The sequence below is a fragment of the Siphateles boraxobius genome, unplaced genomic scaffold (assembly GCF_051911475.1).
Source record: "Siphateles boraxobius isolate OS27281-9 unplaced genomic scaffold, OSU_SipBor_1 8, whole genome shotgun sequence".
Taxonomy (NCBI): domain Eukaryota; kingdom Metazoa; phylum Chordata; class Actinopteri; order Cypriniformes; family Leuciscidae; genus Siphateles; species Siphateles boraxobius.
Genome location: NW_027509208.1, coordinates 14,073,720 through 14,092,571, shown reverse-complemented (window position 1 = coordinate 14,092,571; position 18,852 = coordinate 14,073,720). Strand labels below are relative to the sequence as shown.

The window sequence follows — 18,852 nt, the reverse complement described above, 5'->3', positions numbered from 1 at the left end:
GTCGGTGTCTTTGAGGACACAGTTCTTGCTTTTATGGCAAGGACTCCAACACAAAATAATTAAAAAGGCAGATTTCTAGCACAGGTTTAGCCCATTCAAATGTAACCCACTAGGTAACCGCAAAAAAGTAATTCCAGGGCAATGACCTCTTGTTTCAGAGGTAAATATCCACTAATGAGAGAGAGAGTACACTGTTAATCCTCCTTATCTTTGCGTGATAACTACACACTTGGATAAATCGAGCTGGCTTATGCTTATGCCAGGGATTCTTCTTAAATGTCTATTTCTGTCAAGGTTTACATTGGTCATTAGTTTGAAATGTAAGTGTAAGTATTTTAAGCTATCTATCTATCTTTACAATAGATATTTATATCTCCCTGAGCAAATGATTAATTTTTCAGAAGGCTAATGAGGGGCAATCTGGATTTCTACTGTCAGTTGAGTGCCCCCTGCTGGCAACAATGTTACACAGCCACCAGCAATCAAAACCCTTGATTTAGTGGAAATTATTTCCTAGTCCACATTAAACATAAAAAAGGAGCTGTTCTAGAGCAACACTTCATAATAACAAATCAGTGATTTAAGATTTAAAATCAGTGAAGTTGCTCAACCAATAGTTAAAAGACAGGTTAAAAGGTTAAATAGGTTACAAAAGAAGCCCAACAAAAACTGTAAAATGTTATGCTAAGCAGGTAAATCCATTCGTTCGTGTGAAATACCCTCTCTGGTAGTTGGTAGGCTAGGCCAAAGCTGTCTGTTATGATGTCGCGGCCGTCCTTCACGCTGATGGTTTCCAAAAAGTTCTCAAAGTGCTAGCTGTCCTCAGGAATGAAAGGCCACAATCCTGGAGTAAAATAACCCCTCTGGTAGTTGCTCAAATCAGACAAAAAGCAATCAATGATTATGTAAGTGCTGCACTTTTTAATAAATTCATACTTCAGTCACATTCTGTACAGATTACAGAATAGTACTTACATCCCTGTTGGATGATACAATCAGTGATCCTGCAAGGCACAATGTTAGATTACCGAAAAATAAGGATACAATGAATGACAGGACATGAATGTAAATCAGGATACTGAATATTGCAATCAGCCAGAAAACTGGCTTTGTCTATTAACCGAAATTTTCCAGGTTTTCAATCAAAACCAAACATATATAGTGCTACATTTCCTACCTGAAGAAACCCACATGATAATAACTGGGTAATTAAAACCAATCCTGGCTTAAAGAAAATAAGTGAAATAAGTGAAAAATATATGTTAGAGGAAAAACAAACATCGACCAGATAATATAAAGGTGTAAAAGGGTCAAGTTTTGATTAGCACTTAAATGCAGGTGGAAATATACTGCACTTCACTTCCATCAGGTTACGACACACAAGGCAATCCAGAAAACGTTTTAGGAAGGCCACTAGGCAATGCTCCACACTCCAGGTAGAATTAACCTCTTCACACTGATCACAAATCACCTTACTATTAAATGAGATACTAACAAACTGGTCTCAGATCAGTGTGAAAGAGCAACATCTACCAGCAACAAGGTTTCTCATTAGTGGTAGCAGATACTGCCAATAAACATCCCAGAGGAACAAAACTGCTGTCCACAGCAAAAGACGATCCTTCTATTACATGTCTTGAAAATCACAATTGTGTTAATATGGCACAACATATAAAAATAAGAATGATAGCCAGGAAGTAGTATCCATACAGTATCCAAACTCCAGCATTGTCAGATTTGATGGACAGCAATACGGACCAACGGCCCATGTGATTATCTCAAGTGGTGATTGGCTAAAGCACACTGACCGAGTGCCGTGACATCAAGACGACACACCATCCTGGTCCATACTGCTTCCTAGCGCTTCAATGTCATTGCTTATGTCTGAAATCATTCGGTCCCATTCGTCGCCCTCAGAGGTTGCCGTTCCCTCATCTGAACAGCCTGCAGCTCCATTTCCATTGGTGGTGGAGTCTGACGCAGAGCTCGTCGTGCGTTTGTAGCGGCCAAAGCTGTCCGTTATGATGCCGCGGCCGTCCTTCACGCCGATGGTTTCCAAAAAGTTCTCAAAGTGCTGACTGTCCTTCTCAGGAATGAAAGGCCGCAATCCTGGAGTAAAGAAAAGCGGAATGGATTTGACAAATGAAGAGATTCTACAACACCGGAGCACAAGATGCGTCTTGATGGGGGTTTGAAGTACTATTTAGACATTCTGTAAGTTTCAGAACTGAACAAGAAACTGTTTATTTTCATTTGAACCTTAAAGAAGCTGTTATTGCAGGATCGAGAAGCGCCAACAAAATTGGACATGACAGCAAACTCAAACTATTGGTGGTTGTTATTCATCTCATCTATAAATTTAACTCACATATAAGTCTTAAAGATACAGCAGGAAAAGAATATTTAATTCTAAGTGTCAGTGAGAGGGTGGAAAATCCAAATCGTGACATTTTATATTATGACTTTAAAAAAACAAAAAAAAACAATTAAAAAATATATTCTTATAAGCGAACCTCTGATGAATAATATGAATTGACTTCTTTCATTTCTTTTTAAATAACAAAACGCTAGTCATCTATACAGACTATGAGGTAGCAGCAAAAGTCCTTTTAACCAGTGTTATTTTAGGATTATGTATAGTATATAAAGCATTTATTAATTTATTATTTTGAATTATTATATTGCCTGGACGTCTGTTTAGAGAGGTTTTAGACACAATCTGCCCCATCCTCTTAGCTATAATAAGTAGCTCTTTAATAAATGGTTTTTTTCCAGAAAGTTTTAAACATGCTATTGTACAGCCCCTATTGAAAGGACATCACCTTGATCAGACCGTGCATAACAACAACCGGCCTATCTCTAAGATTTTGGAAAAAGCTGCACTGTTACAGTTTACCTCATACCTGGATACTTTTAATATTCTAGACCCATTTCAATCTGGTTTTAGAGTACTGCATAGCACCGAGTCAGCACTGCTGAAGGTTACAAATGACATTCTATTGTCCATTGATTCTGGGTCTTCTGTTATCCTGATACTTTTAGATTTGAGTGCCGCATTTGACACCATTGATCATAATATTCTTCTGAAACGACTGGAGTATGTTGTTGGAGTCGAGGGCCTTGCTTTACAGTGGTTCGCCTCATACTTAAAGGGGAGGACCTTCTCTGTAAATATCGGGTCATTCACTTCACCCTCAGCGCCGATCCATTGTGGTGTTCCACAGGGATCCATTCTTGGCCCTCTTTTGTTTTCCCTCTACATGTTACCTTTAGGCTCAATATTCAAGAAATATAACAAATGATCACTGTTACGCTGACGACCTCCAACTATATCTCCCAAACAAACCAGGAAATAACTTTCATTAGACAACCTCTTCACATGCCTCAAGGAAGTGAAAAGAAAAGGGATCGTATCTCCCCTGTTCTTGCCTCATTGCATTGGCTGCCAATAAAATTTAGAGTCGACTTTAAGATCCATCTTTTTGCATACAAGGCTCTACACAGTTCGGCCCCAGATTATATTTGTAATCTTATTAGCCCATACACAGCCTCTAGGTCACTAAGATCTTGTGATCAGTCACTTTTATCTGTCCCTCGCTCTCGGTGAAAATCAAAAGGTGATCGAGCTTTCTCTGCAGTCACCCCAAAGCTCTGGAACAATTTACATCTAAACATCAGGACCTCTCCATCTCTGGTTGCTTTTAAATCTAGCTTAAAAACCAATTTTTACTCTCTTGTAAAGTAATACATTCGAGTAATGTTGTGTATGTATTTTAAATTAGTCTGTGTTCTACGTTATGCATGTATATACACTGAATGATTTTGATACTTGATTTTTATCTCCTTTTTTTCTACTACTTCTCTTTATTTATATTTTATTGATTTATTTTATTGTACTTTTATTAAGCTTCTGATTCATATTTTCAGTTATTTTAATTTGAACGTTTTAGTAAGTTTAATTTCCTTTTGTCAATTTTTGTTTTAAATATTTCTATTTAGCATTCATTTATTTGTATTTTTCAACATAGCTTTAAACTTATTTATTTCCAAAGCAACAATTCTAATTTTCATTTAAAAACAAATAAAAAACACTAAAAGACCAATTTAACAGCCCAGCATGTAACTAACCAAGGAGGAGGAACTTCCTGCTGTCTCCATATAGCTGACGCAGGTTGATACAGAACTCATGGATGGAGGCTCCGTTTCTGTACTCGTGTAACAGTGTGGCAAACTGCTGGATCTCCTGAGACGACAGCTTCGTCCTCAACTATTGCAGAGGATGACAGAAAAACAAGACTCTGAAGATAAAGAAACTAACTACAGGCATCCAGGTGTACTTTTATACACTCACTGTGGTCATGTAGTCTTGAAGCAGTTCAGCAGCTGTTGTGCTCAGTTCACTGTCACTGGCTGTTTTGGTTTGTGGTGAGGCTGGGGTGGAGGAGGGGGAGGGGCTAGAGGAGTGTCCCGCCTCTAGAGAACTCTGGAACGAACTGAGATTGGACAAAAACATGATTGCTCAATTCAACAGAAAAAGTAGCACATTACTGCAGAGAACAGTTGAAGCAATACTCACAATGTGCTTGCCTCTGCCTCAAACCCTTCTTTGACATCTACTTTGCTCGAGGAGTCCTCTTTTATTGGACAAAACATAGGAAATATTTAGAATCATTTCATTTTACAACAAAGTCAATATTTCACAGACTAAGCTTCAGGAAACATAAATATGGCCCAGATGAAATAATAGTGATGTGAAATTGACTTTGGTCTGTGGGTTTGGGAGAGAACAATAGAAAATCCCCAAAAAGGATGAAGCTGTTGCTCACTCACCGCTGTAGATTGAGAGATGCCTGGTGGGTGTTGTGGCTCCATCAAAGATTGCCCTGTCCAGGAAGTCAATGGTAGACTCTGTGTAGACGATCTGGAAGACTTGACTGAGTAGAAGACAGAGCTCCTCTGCTGCAGCCTGCAAAACCAGAGCTCATGATGAGACCACTGCTGTTTTTATTGATTTGAGGTAACATCTAGAAAACAACCTTCAGAAACTCTGTAGTTTTTGCGATAAACAGCCTTGAAAGATACGGTTTAACCAAAAACCAAATTCTGTATGGTTTATCAAAGCAAGTTAAACCAGATAGTAAAGCGATCGTTCACCCAAAACTGAAAATTCTGTCATAAAACTGTTTTCATCATGAAGAAAAGAAGATATTTTGAAGAATTTCGGTAACTAAAGAGTTGATGGGACCATCAACTATTTGGTTACACGCACTCTTCAAAATATATTCTTTTGTGTTCAGCAGAAGAAAGAAACTCATACAGGTTTGGAACAACTTGAGGGTGTGTAAATGGAGACAGCATTTTCATTTTTGGGTGAACTATACCTTTAAGCACTTTGTTCTCAAATACTAAATAACAGACCTGCCAACCTTGAAGAAATTTTATGAGTACTACTATCCAACACCCGACCCCCCCCGCCCCGCCACACCTGACAGCCCACCGCCAATGTACGCTCCACCGTTGCCCACCCACCAGTGAGAAACCTATGGGATACCTATCACCAAAATACATAATATACACATAATATACTTTCACCAATTAAGATTTATTAGTTAATTAACCATTACACCATAAATGTTATACAATTACTGCACTCACTTCCAACAATGAATTGAAAACAAACTGTTGTACAGGAGGCATAGCCCATGGAAACTTCTTCCACCTGAAAATCTTGTTAGAAATTAAAGTAAAATGAGGACATTCTTTGTAAATAAATAAATCAAAACATTTAATAAATGTGCAAAACCAGCACTTATCAATATCAAAATCAGTTTGCTAAAAACAAACAACAACAAAATATTCAAATTTTCCATGCATAGTGTTTAAACTTTTGCATCGTTTAACTTGTTAAAGGTTGCAGATTTGGTTTAATGTGTCAGTGAAAGTCTCTTTGTAACAAGTGCTGCCTTTGGAGGCAATCATGACTTTTCTTGTCACCAGAGAACTAAGCATCTCTGTGTTCAAGCTAGCACGACATTGTGTTTTGTTTTTAGTGACAAGCTGAAAATCCTTTCACAGTCTGCATTGCTGTGAAAAATCACACACACCCCAAGCATAACTGTGGAGAGGTTTGCAAAAAGTTTCTTCCCTCCTGATTCCATCACACCTAATTCTCTCCAAGCTTCATCCGCCCGTTTGGTAAGAATACCATAATTCAAGGTGGTGGACTGAAAGAGCTGAAACTCCTCCTCCACTTCATCCACTGTAACACCATTTCCACAACAAGCAGGGGAACCTGTCTATGAAGTATGTCAGTGAGGAGAATTTGGCTGTTTGCCGCCTGCTTATATCAGCTACGGCAGCATGACGCAACAATTCGTCCCCATATGGGAATTTAGAGAGAATGTACTCAACAGCTGCTTTGAAATATTTCCTTACATCCTTGAAGAAAGCTCCAAGAGGTAAGTTAGCTTGACTTTTGATAAACGTCTGTGTGTCATGTCCAATTGACAGCTCATCATCAGGCAGCTGGTGTTCACTGGATTTGTACAGAGTGGGTTGGCATCCTCTCTTTACTTCTTCCATCATTTCCTCAATACACTCAGGTTTGCAGAAGGCCAAAAGCATTTTTTGCAACTGTAGCTCCAATATCTGCAGCAATATGGGCACACATGGCTCTTCTTTCTGAAGGCTCTGATTTGCGGTTTCAAATAAAGGTATAGCTCTCCTTAAAAAAAAGAGCATTCAGCTTGGACTGTGGGCCAGTCAAGAAAGCATACACCCTCTGTGGTTTTGTGACCTCTGTTTTTTCTATCTTTTCCTTTTCTGTTTTCTTTTTGGACAGATCCCTCTGTTTTTTGCCCATTTCTTTTTGTTGAAAAACAAATTGGTTTAGGTCAAACCCCTTGGGTGGTTGGGCTGGCTGCTGTCTAGTGCTTGGTCCTGCCTGCAGCTGTTTGGGTGTAGACCCTGCCTCTGTCTGCTTGGGTGTAGACCCTGCCTCTGTCTGCTTGGGTGTAGACCCTGCCTGCAGCTGTTTGGTTGTAGACCCTGCCTCTGTCTGCTTGGGTGTAGACCCTGCCTGCAGCTGTTTGGTTGTAGATCCTGCCTCTGTCTGCTTGGGTGTAGACCCTGCCTGCAGCTGTTTGGTTGTGGACCCTGCCTCGGTCTGCTTGGGTGTAGACCCTGCCTGCAGCGGTTTGGTTGTAGACCCTGACCCTGTCTGCTTGGGTGTAGACCCTGCCTGCAGCTGTTTGGTTGTAGACCCTGCCCCTGTCTGCTTGGGTGTAGACCCTGCCTGCAGCTGTTTGGTTGTAGACCCTGCCTCTGTCTGCTTGGGTGTAGACCCTGCCTGCAGCTGTTTGATTGTAGACCCTGCCTGCAGCTGTTTGGTTGTAGACCCTGCCCCTGTCTGCTTGGGTGTAGACCCTGCCTGCAGCTGTTTGGTTGTAGACCCTGCCTCTGTCTGCTTGGGTGTAGACCCTGCCTGCAGCTGTTGGATTGTAGACCCTGCCTGCAGCTGTTGGATTGTAGACCCTGCCTGCAGCTGTTTGGTTGTAGACCCTGCCTGCAGCTGTTTGGTTCTAGACCCTGCCTCTATTCGCTTGGGTGTAGACCACACCAGCAGCTGTTTTTGTGTAGGCCCTGCCTGTTGCTGTGTGGAGTTTGGTCCGATCTTGGACTTTCTCTGGTGGACTTTGGTCTACAAAAAGCTGGAGGACAAAGTCTTTGAGACAGCAAGCTTACCCGAGCTAGGTGTGAGAGTTGTGGGCTTAGGGGCAGCTGGGCTCTTCAGAGAGGGATGAGCTGAGGATGTGAGAGGTTTAGCTGCCTTCTTCCCTGCTGCCTCTTCAGCAAAAAACAGAGCCAGAGGTTCCCACTGCTGGAGGAGTCGATTGCCAAGAGCCAGCCATCTGGTCGAGGATAATTTCAAAATCCTCCTCACATCAGTGTCGCACAGCATTTGGAGGTCACGCAGCAAAGCTTTCCTCTTGCTACTCTTGTCAAGGCAGTAGTAGCTCGCGATGAGCATGTCTTCAATGTCAATACATAGACTTCTTGCAGCCTTTTGTGCAGCTATATGCATTAGGTGGCATGCACTGCCGACCATGTAAATGTGGGGATTCTGTGACTTAATGAATGCTGCGACACCTTTTCTTAAGCCCTGCATGACAGAGGCGTTGTCAGCAGAAAAGCTTACACAATTGCCCCATGGTATTTTCCTTTTGTTTAGTTCCTGGTCAATGAGATTGTATATCCCTTCGCCAGTAGACTCTCTACACTCAACAATTTTCAGGAGTAATACAACTATTTTTCCAACACTGGGATCATAGACATGGACCACCAAATGATAAAGCTTGACATCATCCATGTCTGTGCTACCATCGGTTGCAATGCTGAATGGGGAACGGCACATAAGATCACAGATGACCTGTTCATCATTCGAGGAAAGTGTGTTCAATATAGCTGCTGTCTTGGTTCGGGCACAGCCGTACTGCTGGGCAATTTGACTATCTGGAAACATCTTCTTAAATAATAGTCCAGCATGGTCAGCTGTAGACATTGGGACATTGTGCTCAGCTATAAAGTTCGAGAAAAGTGTTTCTGCCCTGATGGTCCGTAGATCTTTATCTCCCAAAAACTTTGTGGTGATCTTAGGGACTGAGGCCATGGCACTTTCAAGTTTCTTGTGCTTTGTTCCTTCCACATGGCGTCTGCAATCTGAAAATGTAGGTGGAGAGGGGGGCGATTATGATAGGCTACTATGAGTAGGTCATAGGTCAATGATGTGGCTTGTCAATTCTGGTGTCCAAAGCATATTCATAATATTAAAAATGTATACATTTTTAAATTCACTTCATTAAGTTACTTCACTTCCCCCTCTTTAATTACTCATGTGAGAATTCATTATAAATAATTAATCTTTAAGGAACTATTGAGCTCAAAAGTCCTAAAATGTCATTCCGGGTAACTGTCCCGAACTGTCCCGACTGAGGTAAAACAATTCTTATTTACTTTATTGGAAAACATTTTCCAGCTTTATTTTAAATTTGGTTCTGAATTTTGAGCTATCAGCAGCCAAAAATGAGCCCATGTCTACATGAAATCACAAATTGATTATATAATTAATTGTGATTAAAATGTAGTTTTACGAGCAATAATTGTTTGTTGAGCTCCAATTATGGATATCAGTACATTTGTATATGCCAACAATGGTAGAAAAGTAATTGATTAAAAAATTCAATACGTTACCCAGGAATGACATTTTCATGGGGAAAAAAGATCTGATTCATCCAAAAATTACATTCTTGGAATGTGTACATGTCATTGCATTACACACTGTAATAAGTATAGAAAGTCCAAAAATTCGAATTTTTTGGCAGTTTTTTTTTTTTTCCCTCATTTTAAATCCTTATGAATTACGTTACACATCATACACACACACGAAAACACACACACGCACGGAAACACACACACATCAACATGCTATCTGTTTTCTATGTCATAGTAAACTGTAATTTATTCCTGTGGTCAAAGCTGAATTTTCAGCGTCATTACTCCAGCCTTCATAATCCTTCATGGTAAAAATGTATTTTAATATGCCGATTTGCTGCTCAAGAAACATTTCTTATTATTAGCAATGTTCAAAATGGTTTCATATTTTTGTGGAAACCATGATACATTTTATGCAGAATTATTTGATGAACAAAGTTGAAAGAGCAGCATTTATATTAAATAAATCCAGATGACTAGGAGAAATAGTTCTATCGTACACAATTATTCGCTAACATTCGCTTATTTTTCCACTTAGAAGCATATTTTACGCACTGAATTGCGTGCTAAATTAATTAATATTAGTGATAAAAAAAACCCCACACATTTGGATCAATATTTTTATGTGAGAATCGACCCATTTTGATACCACGTCAGTATCGATACTCCAGGATCGATCGGCCACCCCTAAGAATCAACTGTAACGTTAAACATGCTTACTGTCCATGCTATCGCTGTTAGGACCAAAGCAAGTTGTTGTACAACAAACTGAACAAGTTTTTAAACGGAACCGCTTGTTTCCTTTGCGTGCTAGAAAGGCATGGCTTTTGCCTATAGAGTTGCAACCGGGTGTTAAGCGGCGTAACGGCCGCCGAGGTGTCCTGTTATATGGAATTAATTGACTCGGGCATCGGGGAGTTCTTTACCCTCCTCCCTTAATTCCGTATAACAGCTCGGCGGCCGTTATCCCGCTTAACACCCGGTTGCAGCTCTAGAGGCAAAAGCCATGCCTTTATAGCACGCAAAGGAAATTCAATTAGGCTAAAAAAAAAAATAGCTTAACTGTTACCTTTATCTTACGTTAATCAGCACCTAGCCTTTCTAAAACCTTCTAGATTTGTAGCCATTCCACCACTTTTCTAACTGCCCCAACTAATGGGAAGGATGTGATAGGATAGCCTGTCACTATGAACGTTTTTTTCTTATCATCCTTTTATTTTTAATATCATTATGTTTCGGGGGGTGGGGAGTATTTGTGTGTGGGACTGTGTTCGTTACCTGTTGCCCCTTGGTCACTGATGTTGATGTCTGTCTTGCACACGGTGCAGAACGCGTGATGAGGTAGCCTGGACATCTGGAGGCAAGGCCATTTCTCCCGATAGCTGTTCAGAAATCGTTGTTGTTTCCGACCTTTTTTTTAGGCGGTTCAGCCATGGCATACAAGCCTACAGTTATCCGGCCAGCCTGGCTTGCTTGAGGCACACTGAATTGCATTGAACGTGCGAAGCAGTTGGCGCGGAGGGTTAAAATGCAGAGCTCTGATTGGCCGAAAGCTTTTCACTCCACTTACACGCTGTGGCTCAGCGGCAGAATCAACGTCATATATTGCATAGAAACTGAAACCGGCAAAATGCGAGATGCAACAAAAATGCGTAACTAGAGAGCAACGATTCGTACAAGTATACTTGAGGGTCAAAATGCGTGCCGAGTACGAAAAATGCGTACATGTTGGCAGGTCTGAAATAACGCCCTTTTAAAGTGCACATATTATGCTAATTTAAATGTTAATAATTTAGAATAATTTATTCTGTTAGAATACATTTACATGATTTAAAGTAAAAAAAACAGTATTTTCCCCTCATACTGTACATTGCTGCAGCACCTCTTTTCACCCTCTGCCTGAAATACTCCGTTTTAGTTCTGGTCTCTTTAAAACGGCCTTTCCAAAAATCCCAGTCTGCTTTGGTCATCTGGCCCAGTCTGTTGTGATTAGTCTACTGCTTAGAGTGTGTGTTGGAAATGGTAACGCCCCTTACCATAATCGGGTTACAGCTTAAGCTGAGGCTTCATGAGAAGCTGCAAATAAAAACAGCATCGCCTCAAGATAGCAGAATCATTTGAGGGTGGGGCAAAGCAGCCAGTAGGCGGACATTGCGCAAATGTGTAACACAGTGACGTAGCCAAGTCACAGAAATAATGGCAGGACTAAAAATGAGTGTTTCAGAGGTGTTTTCAGCATTCTATCGGAGTGATTCACTCCCTTTGGCACAGACTTTGTGCTTCGTAACTTTGCAGCTTTACATGCATTTACATGCACAAACAGCTAGATTACACACTAAAGGTAAGGTAAAAAAACAACAATAGGTGCATAATAGGTGTTCTTTAAATGACTAAAACCAACCTTGTTGTCAACAGCAAGGACAAGCAGACAGCACACCTCCACAAGCACAGCCCCGCTCTCTGACAGAGAGCTAAGAGTGGGAGACTTTGACATCTCTGTACTATGACATGGGGACCCACCGGGCTCCTGAGCTGCAAACAAAATGGTAAGGAAAAAAACAAACTTATTTCTCACACATTATTCTTAGCAGCCCAACAATCGTCATAATTCCCGTGTTCTGATTTGTTTAGTTTTTATGTAATGCTCGTTGGTTGACTACAAGACCGTGTACCTGTTTTTAGCACCACGAGGTGGAGTGAGTCGTCTCTGATGTATGACACAGCCGCAATATCGTGGATGGGTACGCGAAGAATGATGTCCTCTCCGTCACGCCACACGAGCTTCACGTTGTATGCTGACAGACTGACAACAGCATCCTGCTCTGATGTCAGCTGTCCTGCCAACTGATGAGACTTCTGCAAAAGTCATAAGAGAAGCAATATGGGAATTTATCTCTTTATATTGCAAAATAAGGCAGTCTCTGCCTGTCACGCTTACCCTGGCATTGTCAATAAGCTGCAGAACTTCTGTGCGACTGGAGGGATTCAGATATCCAGGAACTGAGGTCAGCTGTCCCAGATACTACAACAGTAATAACAACAATGATGATATAGAGCCTTTCTAGGACACAAGATCACTTTACAAAGCAAATAGAAGTGGGCCGAGTACCCAACCCTGAGAGATGCCACATGTTGACTAGGTGGAGATATGACTATAACAACAACTAAATGCAGGATTTGATCCAGAGTTGTGATATCAATTACTTAGGATAGGCAGGTAGGAAGAATATAGAGGGTATGCATTGACATCACTTTCCCGCCGGAACACACCCCCTAAGCCAGACTAGAGTGGCAAAAGAGCTGCTGCGTGATTGGATTTAATAGGGGAAACTGCGAAAATCGTGAGTAAAACAAACGATTATCAGTTTAAACTAAAAGTTGGACTCAATATAGTGTTCCTTACCTTACCAAAGATCCATTGATCCATGGATATTGACATACAGCCAGGAATCGTGTTTCCTGACATTAATAAGTCCCTGATTTCGACACCAGGTAAATACATAAAGCGAATTTGCGTGCGAGCGCTTTATATAAATAGGCTACAATATAGGTAGGTCTAAATCTGGGTGATCACTCATATCAATGTTATACATATCACCCAGTCCTAAAACTTATAGTAGTTTTTTCAGTGTTTATTTAAAAACATCCATGCAGAATATAAGACGGTAAATATATAGGGTTAAATATATAGGGTATGATTTTACCCCTAAATTCAGCATATTGACACAAAATAACTGCAAATCCACCTTTCGCTGGCTGTAGTCCAATGTTTATGAATTCTAGCGATCCATTTGCTTCTCTGTTCTGTAGCTTTTGGCGGTCTGTAAAAATTTACCTCAGATTTCATGTCAAATCTAGTTGTATAGTGGATCACAAAGCTCTTTCCCGTTTCAGATGCGTTTTGTATGTTTTCGCAGCATTCACGCTGAAAACCGATGCTGCCGCTCAGTCTTTCTGCCACTCAGTGGGCGTAACTGCAGTCCCTTCGGCCAACCGTGATGTCACGTGCATACCCTCTATTGTGGCAGTTACTGTCAAATGAAGAGCTTGAATTCAGGAGAAGAATATTAAGGGTAATCGAGGGATGAGTTAATTTTCATGCTCTTGATTTTGATTAGACGAATCACATTTGAAATCCGCAACAAAAGATATGAGAGGTGTATTCTCCGCCTATTTAATTTAATATGTTAACTATGCATGACTTTTTGTTAAGCAGCACTTATTTGCATTTCCTATTTTTATTTTATTTTTCTAGCTGTCTGCAATCTTACCAGTACAGTTTCAGGAGGAGTTCTTCTCTAACTTGTAGCTTTTTTACCCTAATCAAAATAATTAAATATAGCCTAAGCACATAACAGAAAAAAACTAAATTAGAAGACAAGTAATACCTTAACTTCCTTCTCAATGTAGTCATTGAGCAGAATGTCTGGGTCGATACGGTGGTCCGGGAGAGAGAGGGAGAAGGTGTGAAGGGCCCTGCGCTCAGTGGACTTCTCTAGAGCCTTCTTATCTCTCCCCTTCTCTCCTTTCAGAAACACTCGCTTGAACGGAGACACAATACCTGGCTGCAGAAAGAGAGAAAGAGGAAGTCACACCACGACCAGAGGAAGTCAAAAACAAGAGTTTTTTTCAGTGTGACCATAATTTTATGTGTTTGGTCAGTGGCTTGCTATGCCAAAATGATTTGGGCTAATGTATACACTTCACATTTATATACTGGATTTCCACTGACAACATGTTTGAATTCTGTGATCTGGACTGATGGGGCAACTGTTGCTAAAACCATCCCAAGCCTGCCAGTACATCAGACTACATGGAAGTCAGTCAGCAGTCAGTTGCGCTGACTCGAGTATCTAATACATTAAAAAATTCAGTATAATCAGTGAAATATATGCATTGACATGCTGTCCTTCCAATTCAAATACAATATTGGCTTAAAAAAAAAACAATAACATAACCAACTAGTCTAAGCACTACATTGGCTTGAGGGTTTTTATGAAACCATACACCTTTGCAAAGCATAATGACATCGACATTCATGGAAAAAGACTGCTATTTAATCTGTGGTAAACCCAACCACTAATGTCAGGTTCTTGCCATCCAACAGAAAAGTCTCTTGAAAGTAGTTAGTTTAAAACTGGAGGCGGACCGAATGTTTAAGAAACCACATTGTTTTTCCAAAGTCTGAGGATTTGTAATGGTAAACTGCACATTGAAATTACGTTTCAGAAAAGAAACATGATTTCTGCGAGCCCTACCTCTGTCTCCATGACCAGCCACTACGACGACACAATGGAAACGGGCGACGTGCGACAGCTGTCTTCTACAACAGGTGACTACAGTTGCATGCTGCTCTCGAAACAGGTCGCATGTGGCTAGTGACAAATGAGATTGGGGCCAACTCCCTCAAAGCAGCGAGAGAAACCACACCCCACACACACACGCTCACGTTCTGACTTAAGCTATAGTTCATGCAATCAGGAAGAGCACAAACCGCCATTTCCTGTGATGAAGAACTCAAACAAACTTTAAAAAGGTACGTGAAACTGTCGTCCCTGCTATAAGCTGATTTCCAATTATGGCATAAATGGATATTAACATGGATATGGAATTTAATTAATTAGAAGCAAAATACTAGGCTGGGTAGGAAGTAATAAAGAGGAATAATTATGCCATTCAGAGTCTAATAATACAGTCTAAAAGTCTATTAAAGGGAAAGATAAGCCACATCTCATATTATGATGATTTTTGTAAAATAACAATATATGGCTCTTGACACTAAATAAAGATTTAATGTCTTAAATACAAATACATAATATGGTCCTTTACGCATTTTTAAACAGGCAAGGCAAATACAGTATTTAACAGGGGCCCTGGCTCTATTTTAATATCCATCAAGGGGTCTTTGGTCTGAACAAGGTGAAGGAGCCCTTATATAATGTGATATTCAAAAACATTCCATGCAGACAGGAATATTCTTATGTCTGTTTTCATCAATAAATCCAAGACATTTTCTGTTTGAGACAAGCCTAATTCTCTCACTTACTAAATAATTGAACAGCCAAGGAAGGAGACACTACAGGAACATCAACATTTCATGAGTCTGTGTCCTGATGAAATTTCAGAAAACAAGGTGCACAGAGATCCTCACCTGGATTAAAAAGACATACACTGTCTGCTGTTCAAAAGTTTGGGTCAGTAAGATTTTTCTTCATGACTAAATTGATCCAAAGTTACAATTAAAGAGTAAGACATTTATAATGCTACACAAGTTTTCTATTTCAAATAAATGCTGTTCTTTTAAACTTTCTATTCAACAAAAAATCCTGGTTCATGGTTTCCACAAAAATATTGAGCAGCAACTGATTTCAACATCGATACGGTAAACAACATAGCTAGTAAGAAATGTTTGAGGATCATGTGACACTGAAGAGCTATGGCTACTGAAAATTCAGCTTTGCCATACCAGGATTAAATTATATTTTAAAATATATTAAAATAGAAAAATAGTTCTTTTAAATTGTAATAATACTTCATACTCCATTTTTGATCAAATAAAATGCAGCCTTGGTTAGCATAATACTTTTTTGGAAAACATTAAAATAATCTTACAGATTTTTGAACGGTAGTACATATGCAAAAACATGAATAATGATACTATAGAAGTTTGATGTTTGTCTATTTCAGGTTTTACAAAAACGGTCTTGCTGGTGTTTACATTAGCAATTGGTTACAAAAAATGACTACTTAGGCCTATTATAAAATGCATGTGTCTTGGTTTAAAAAACAACATTTCAATTATACAACTATTAGCCTACATACTCTAATTGTGGATTTGCAGTAGGTTTTCAAATGGCTATTAATGAAAACAAACTGGCAAAACACACCCAATCCAGTCTTTCTTTTACACTGACTTTGACAGTAAATGACTCAATGGCTCCAGCTTGTGGCCACTTGGGGGAACTTATCCTCTCAGCTAAATCAGACAACCAAAACATTCAATAACAGTCGGTTCCATAAGGTCCTAAAATCCAAACCTCTGAAAGATCACACAACATCACATCCCATCCCAAACCGGACTAACTCTATTGGATGTCAAATGATTTGCTTTATTTCGATGTTATATGTCCTCTCTGACTGAGGGGAAGAGACAATGGTGATTAAGAGGCAGACACAGGGGGCGTCACATCCTGTCTGAATCTTTGGAGGGCCCAGCCCTCTATTCTCCCCTGCGTATGAGGAGGAAAGTCTGAGCTCGGCATGGAAACACACTGATAGGATAGGAAAGGTCACATCATGAAAAATGATGATCCTGTCTGTGATCCTGCCATTCCTCACATCAGATAACGTCGTTACTGCAGGCTTATTAAATTAATCATCGGGCGGATGAGATCCAATAGAGCCAGAGATTTTTTCAGGTCCAATAATCTCTGCTCCCAGTTTATAAATAGTTTCCTCATTTACAAATTTGTAAAAACTGTACCATCAATTTTGTGATTTGTACTCAGAGATTGACAAACAGATTTGTAGAGTCATTCCGTTCACTTAGAAAACTGCTCACTAAATAGGGCTAATTAATATGGAATGAATTATAAAACAAGAATCGTTTAATTAACAGGCTAGATGTTAACATTAATAAAAATATTATATACATAATATTAAGAAAATAATTTTGTTGAATATATATTATATATAGGCCTATATATATAAACATATATTTGTGTATATACAGTGCTGTCAAATCGATTAATCGCATCTAACAAAGGTTTACATAGTGTGTATATGTATAATATTTATAATTATGTGTGTGTGTGTGTATATATATATATATATATACACACACAGCCACACGCGCGCACACACAAATATATTATTTATATATATCCACATATATTATGTAAACAAAAACTTTTGACAATTTGACACCACGCACACACATATATCGTATATATATTCTTGTAATAGTAGATTTACAATATTAGGCTTAAGATCTAACTTATATTATTTTGCCAAAGTTCTAAGAATGTTTGGTCGAACTTTAGTGTCTTGTATGTAGTTTTTGGTGACATATTTACTGAATGCTGGGGAGGAGTCTGTTTATTATATATATTACAAGGCAAATCTTAATTATTTTAGGATTATAAATGAGTTAAAGAAATCAGTAGAGACAGTTTCTAAACAACATGACCATGCTGCAAATCTGTGGGTGCAGTTTATGAACTTGTGAGTAGCAACAGACTGTACAGATTACAAATAATTTTTTTTTATAAACCGAGTACAGATTAGAAAATTGAGGGTACAGTTAATCACATCTCCAATATTTTTCTACGTGGCCATAGGGGGGCTCTGTATCTCAGACAGAGGTAAGAGTGCGATGCTGAAAGACATGAAGAAACTCAGAAGAATGACAGATTTTTGTCACAAACGTAGCAATCACAGTAAAATCGCAGTCTCAGTGTTTAAAGTTATCTTGGGTGGCGCGTCTTTGTACCACAACTAACCTAAACCACCAGCAATTTATCTACAAATCCAGTCCGGTCACGAGAGAAGTGGCAGAGACTTCTAAATATCAGAAGAAGTATTTAAAAAACTGCGAGTGTTTATAAGAGGCTGAAGAGCTTTATTGCAGCTGTTTAACCGTGGTTAGGCCAACACTTTCAGCTAAGTTACTAACGTTAACCAGTTTTGCTGATCATACACGGGTAAACTCTCGTAACATTGCAGTGTTAACTTACCTTTTTCACTTTCTTTACATCATCCTCCATTTCTATGTACAAATGCTCTTCATTTTAACTGTATTAGATGCAGTGATGTCCACAAGTTCAGTGCCATCTGCCTCATACACGTCAACGGCGGCGCTTTACCGATCTAAACTAAACAAACCAACGATCCAAATCATGTACTCGGGGATCGGAATAAAACAATTAACCTTCTTTAGCCTGGTAAAAATGGGGATTTATTCAAAAGGGGACAGAGACCGACCAAAAATGATAAAATAAAATAAAAACAGCCGCAAACTTTTCAATCCTGCCGCCATTTTGGGCGTAGGGCGTCTACCCACAGTGCTTTGCGAGACAAACAGAAAACCTCATCAGCACATTAAACTACAAACTAAATGCCTTTGGTATTATTCATAAACCCAAACAAAAAAATGTTTAGTCCACTTTATGTCGTTTTAGGTGGTGCTTTGTCTTTGACTAAAAGTGCAACTTAATAGTAACTCTGTATCTAGTCCAGTAGCTCTGGGGCCAGAGAGCAATGGGGTCCACTAGGTGGCCTCAGCAAACTTCTTAAAGGGCCACAACATTACTTAAATAATATAATTCAAACAATATAACTTAATTAAAATGCCAAAACAGCTAAAAATTATTATTTCAAATAAATTTAAAGTGGTATGTGTTTATTGATAGATGTATGCAAAATTAACCACAGCAAATTATTTTAGTCTATTGATATTCTATTATAACCTCCAAAATAACATAACTATATTGTTATTATTGTTAGATCGCATCCCATAGTCCTGAACATGTGGTTACATGCTTAGATATATGAATAAGTTATGAATAAGAGTATTCCGAATAA

At 39.3% G+C, this 18,852-nt stretch overlaps 1 protein-coding gene across 2 annotated transcripts; it reads right to left on the bottom strand.

The window, feature by feature from the left end:
• Nucleotides 1-901: 901 nt before the first annotated feature.
• Nucleotides 902-18,514, bottom strand: ccm2 (CCM2 scaffold protein). 2 transcript variants are annotated; one of them, XM_077219604.1, is made up of 10 exons: nucleotides 18,006-18,514; nucleotides 13,659-13,835; nucleotides 12,209-12,292; nucleotides 11,943-12,126; nucleotides 11,672-11,802; nucleotides 4,831-4,966; nucleotides 4,577-4,634; nucleotides 4,352-4,493; nucleotides 4,129-4,267; nucleotides 902-2,109 (listed from the first exon to the last, which is right to left on the bottom strand). In XM_077219604.1, exons 1-10 carry the CDS (start codon nucleotides 18,033-18,035, stop codon nucleotides 1,823-1,825), a joined length of 1,368 nt encoding a protein of 455 aa, XP_077075719.1. In that variant the 5' UTR covers nucleotides 18,036-18,514; the 3' UTR covers nucleotides 902-1,822. The 2 variants fall into 2 exon arrangements, with proteins under 2 accessions (XP_077075719.1, XP_077075720.1); XM_077219605.1 differs by lacking the exon at nucleotides 18,006-18,514 and adding an exon at nucleotides 14,529-14,734.
• Nucleotides 18,515-18,852: the final 338 nt, after the last annotated feature.

Excerpts from the sequence above, each read along its gene's own strand:
- ccm2 (XM_077219604.1), bottom strand. The coding sequence starts at position 18,035 with ATGGAGGATGATGTAAAGAAAGTGAAAAAG. Across the intron at positions 13,836-18,005 it reads ATGTAAAGAAAGTGAAAAAG|CCAGGTATTGTGTCTCCGTT; the intron begins GTAAGTTAACAC and ends CTCTTTCTGCAG. Across the intron at positions 4,494-4,576 it reads GAGGCAGAGGCAAGCACATT|TTCGTTCCAGAGTTCTCTAG; the intron begins GTGAGTATTGCT and ends GTCCAATCTCAG.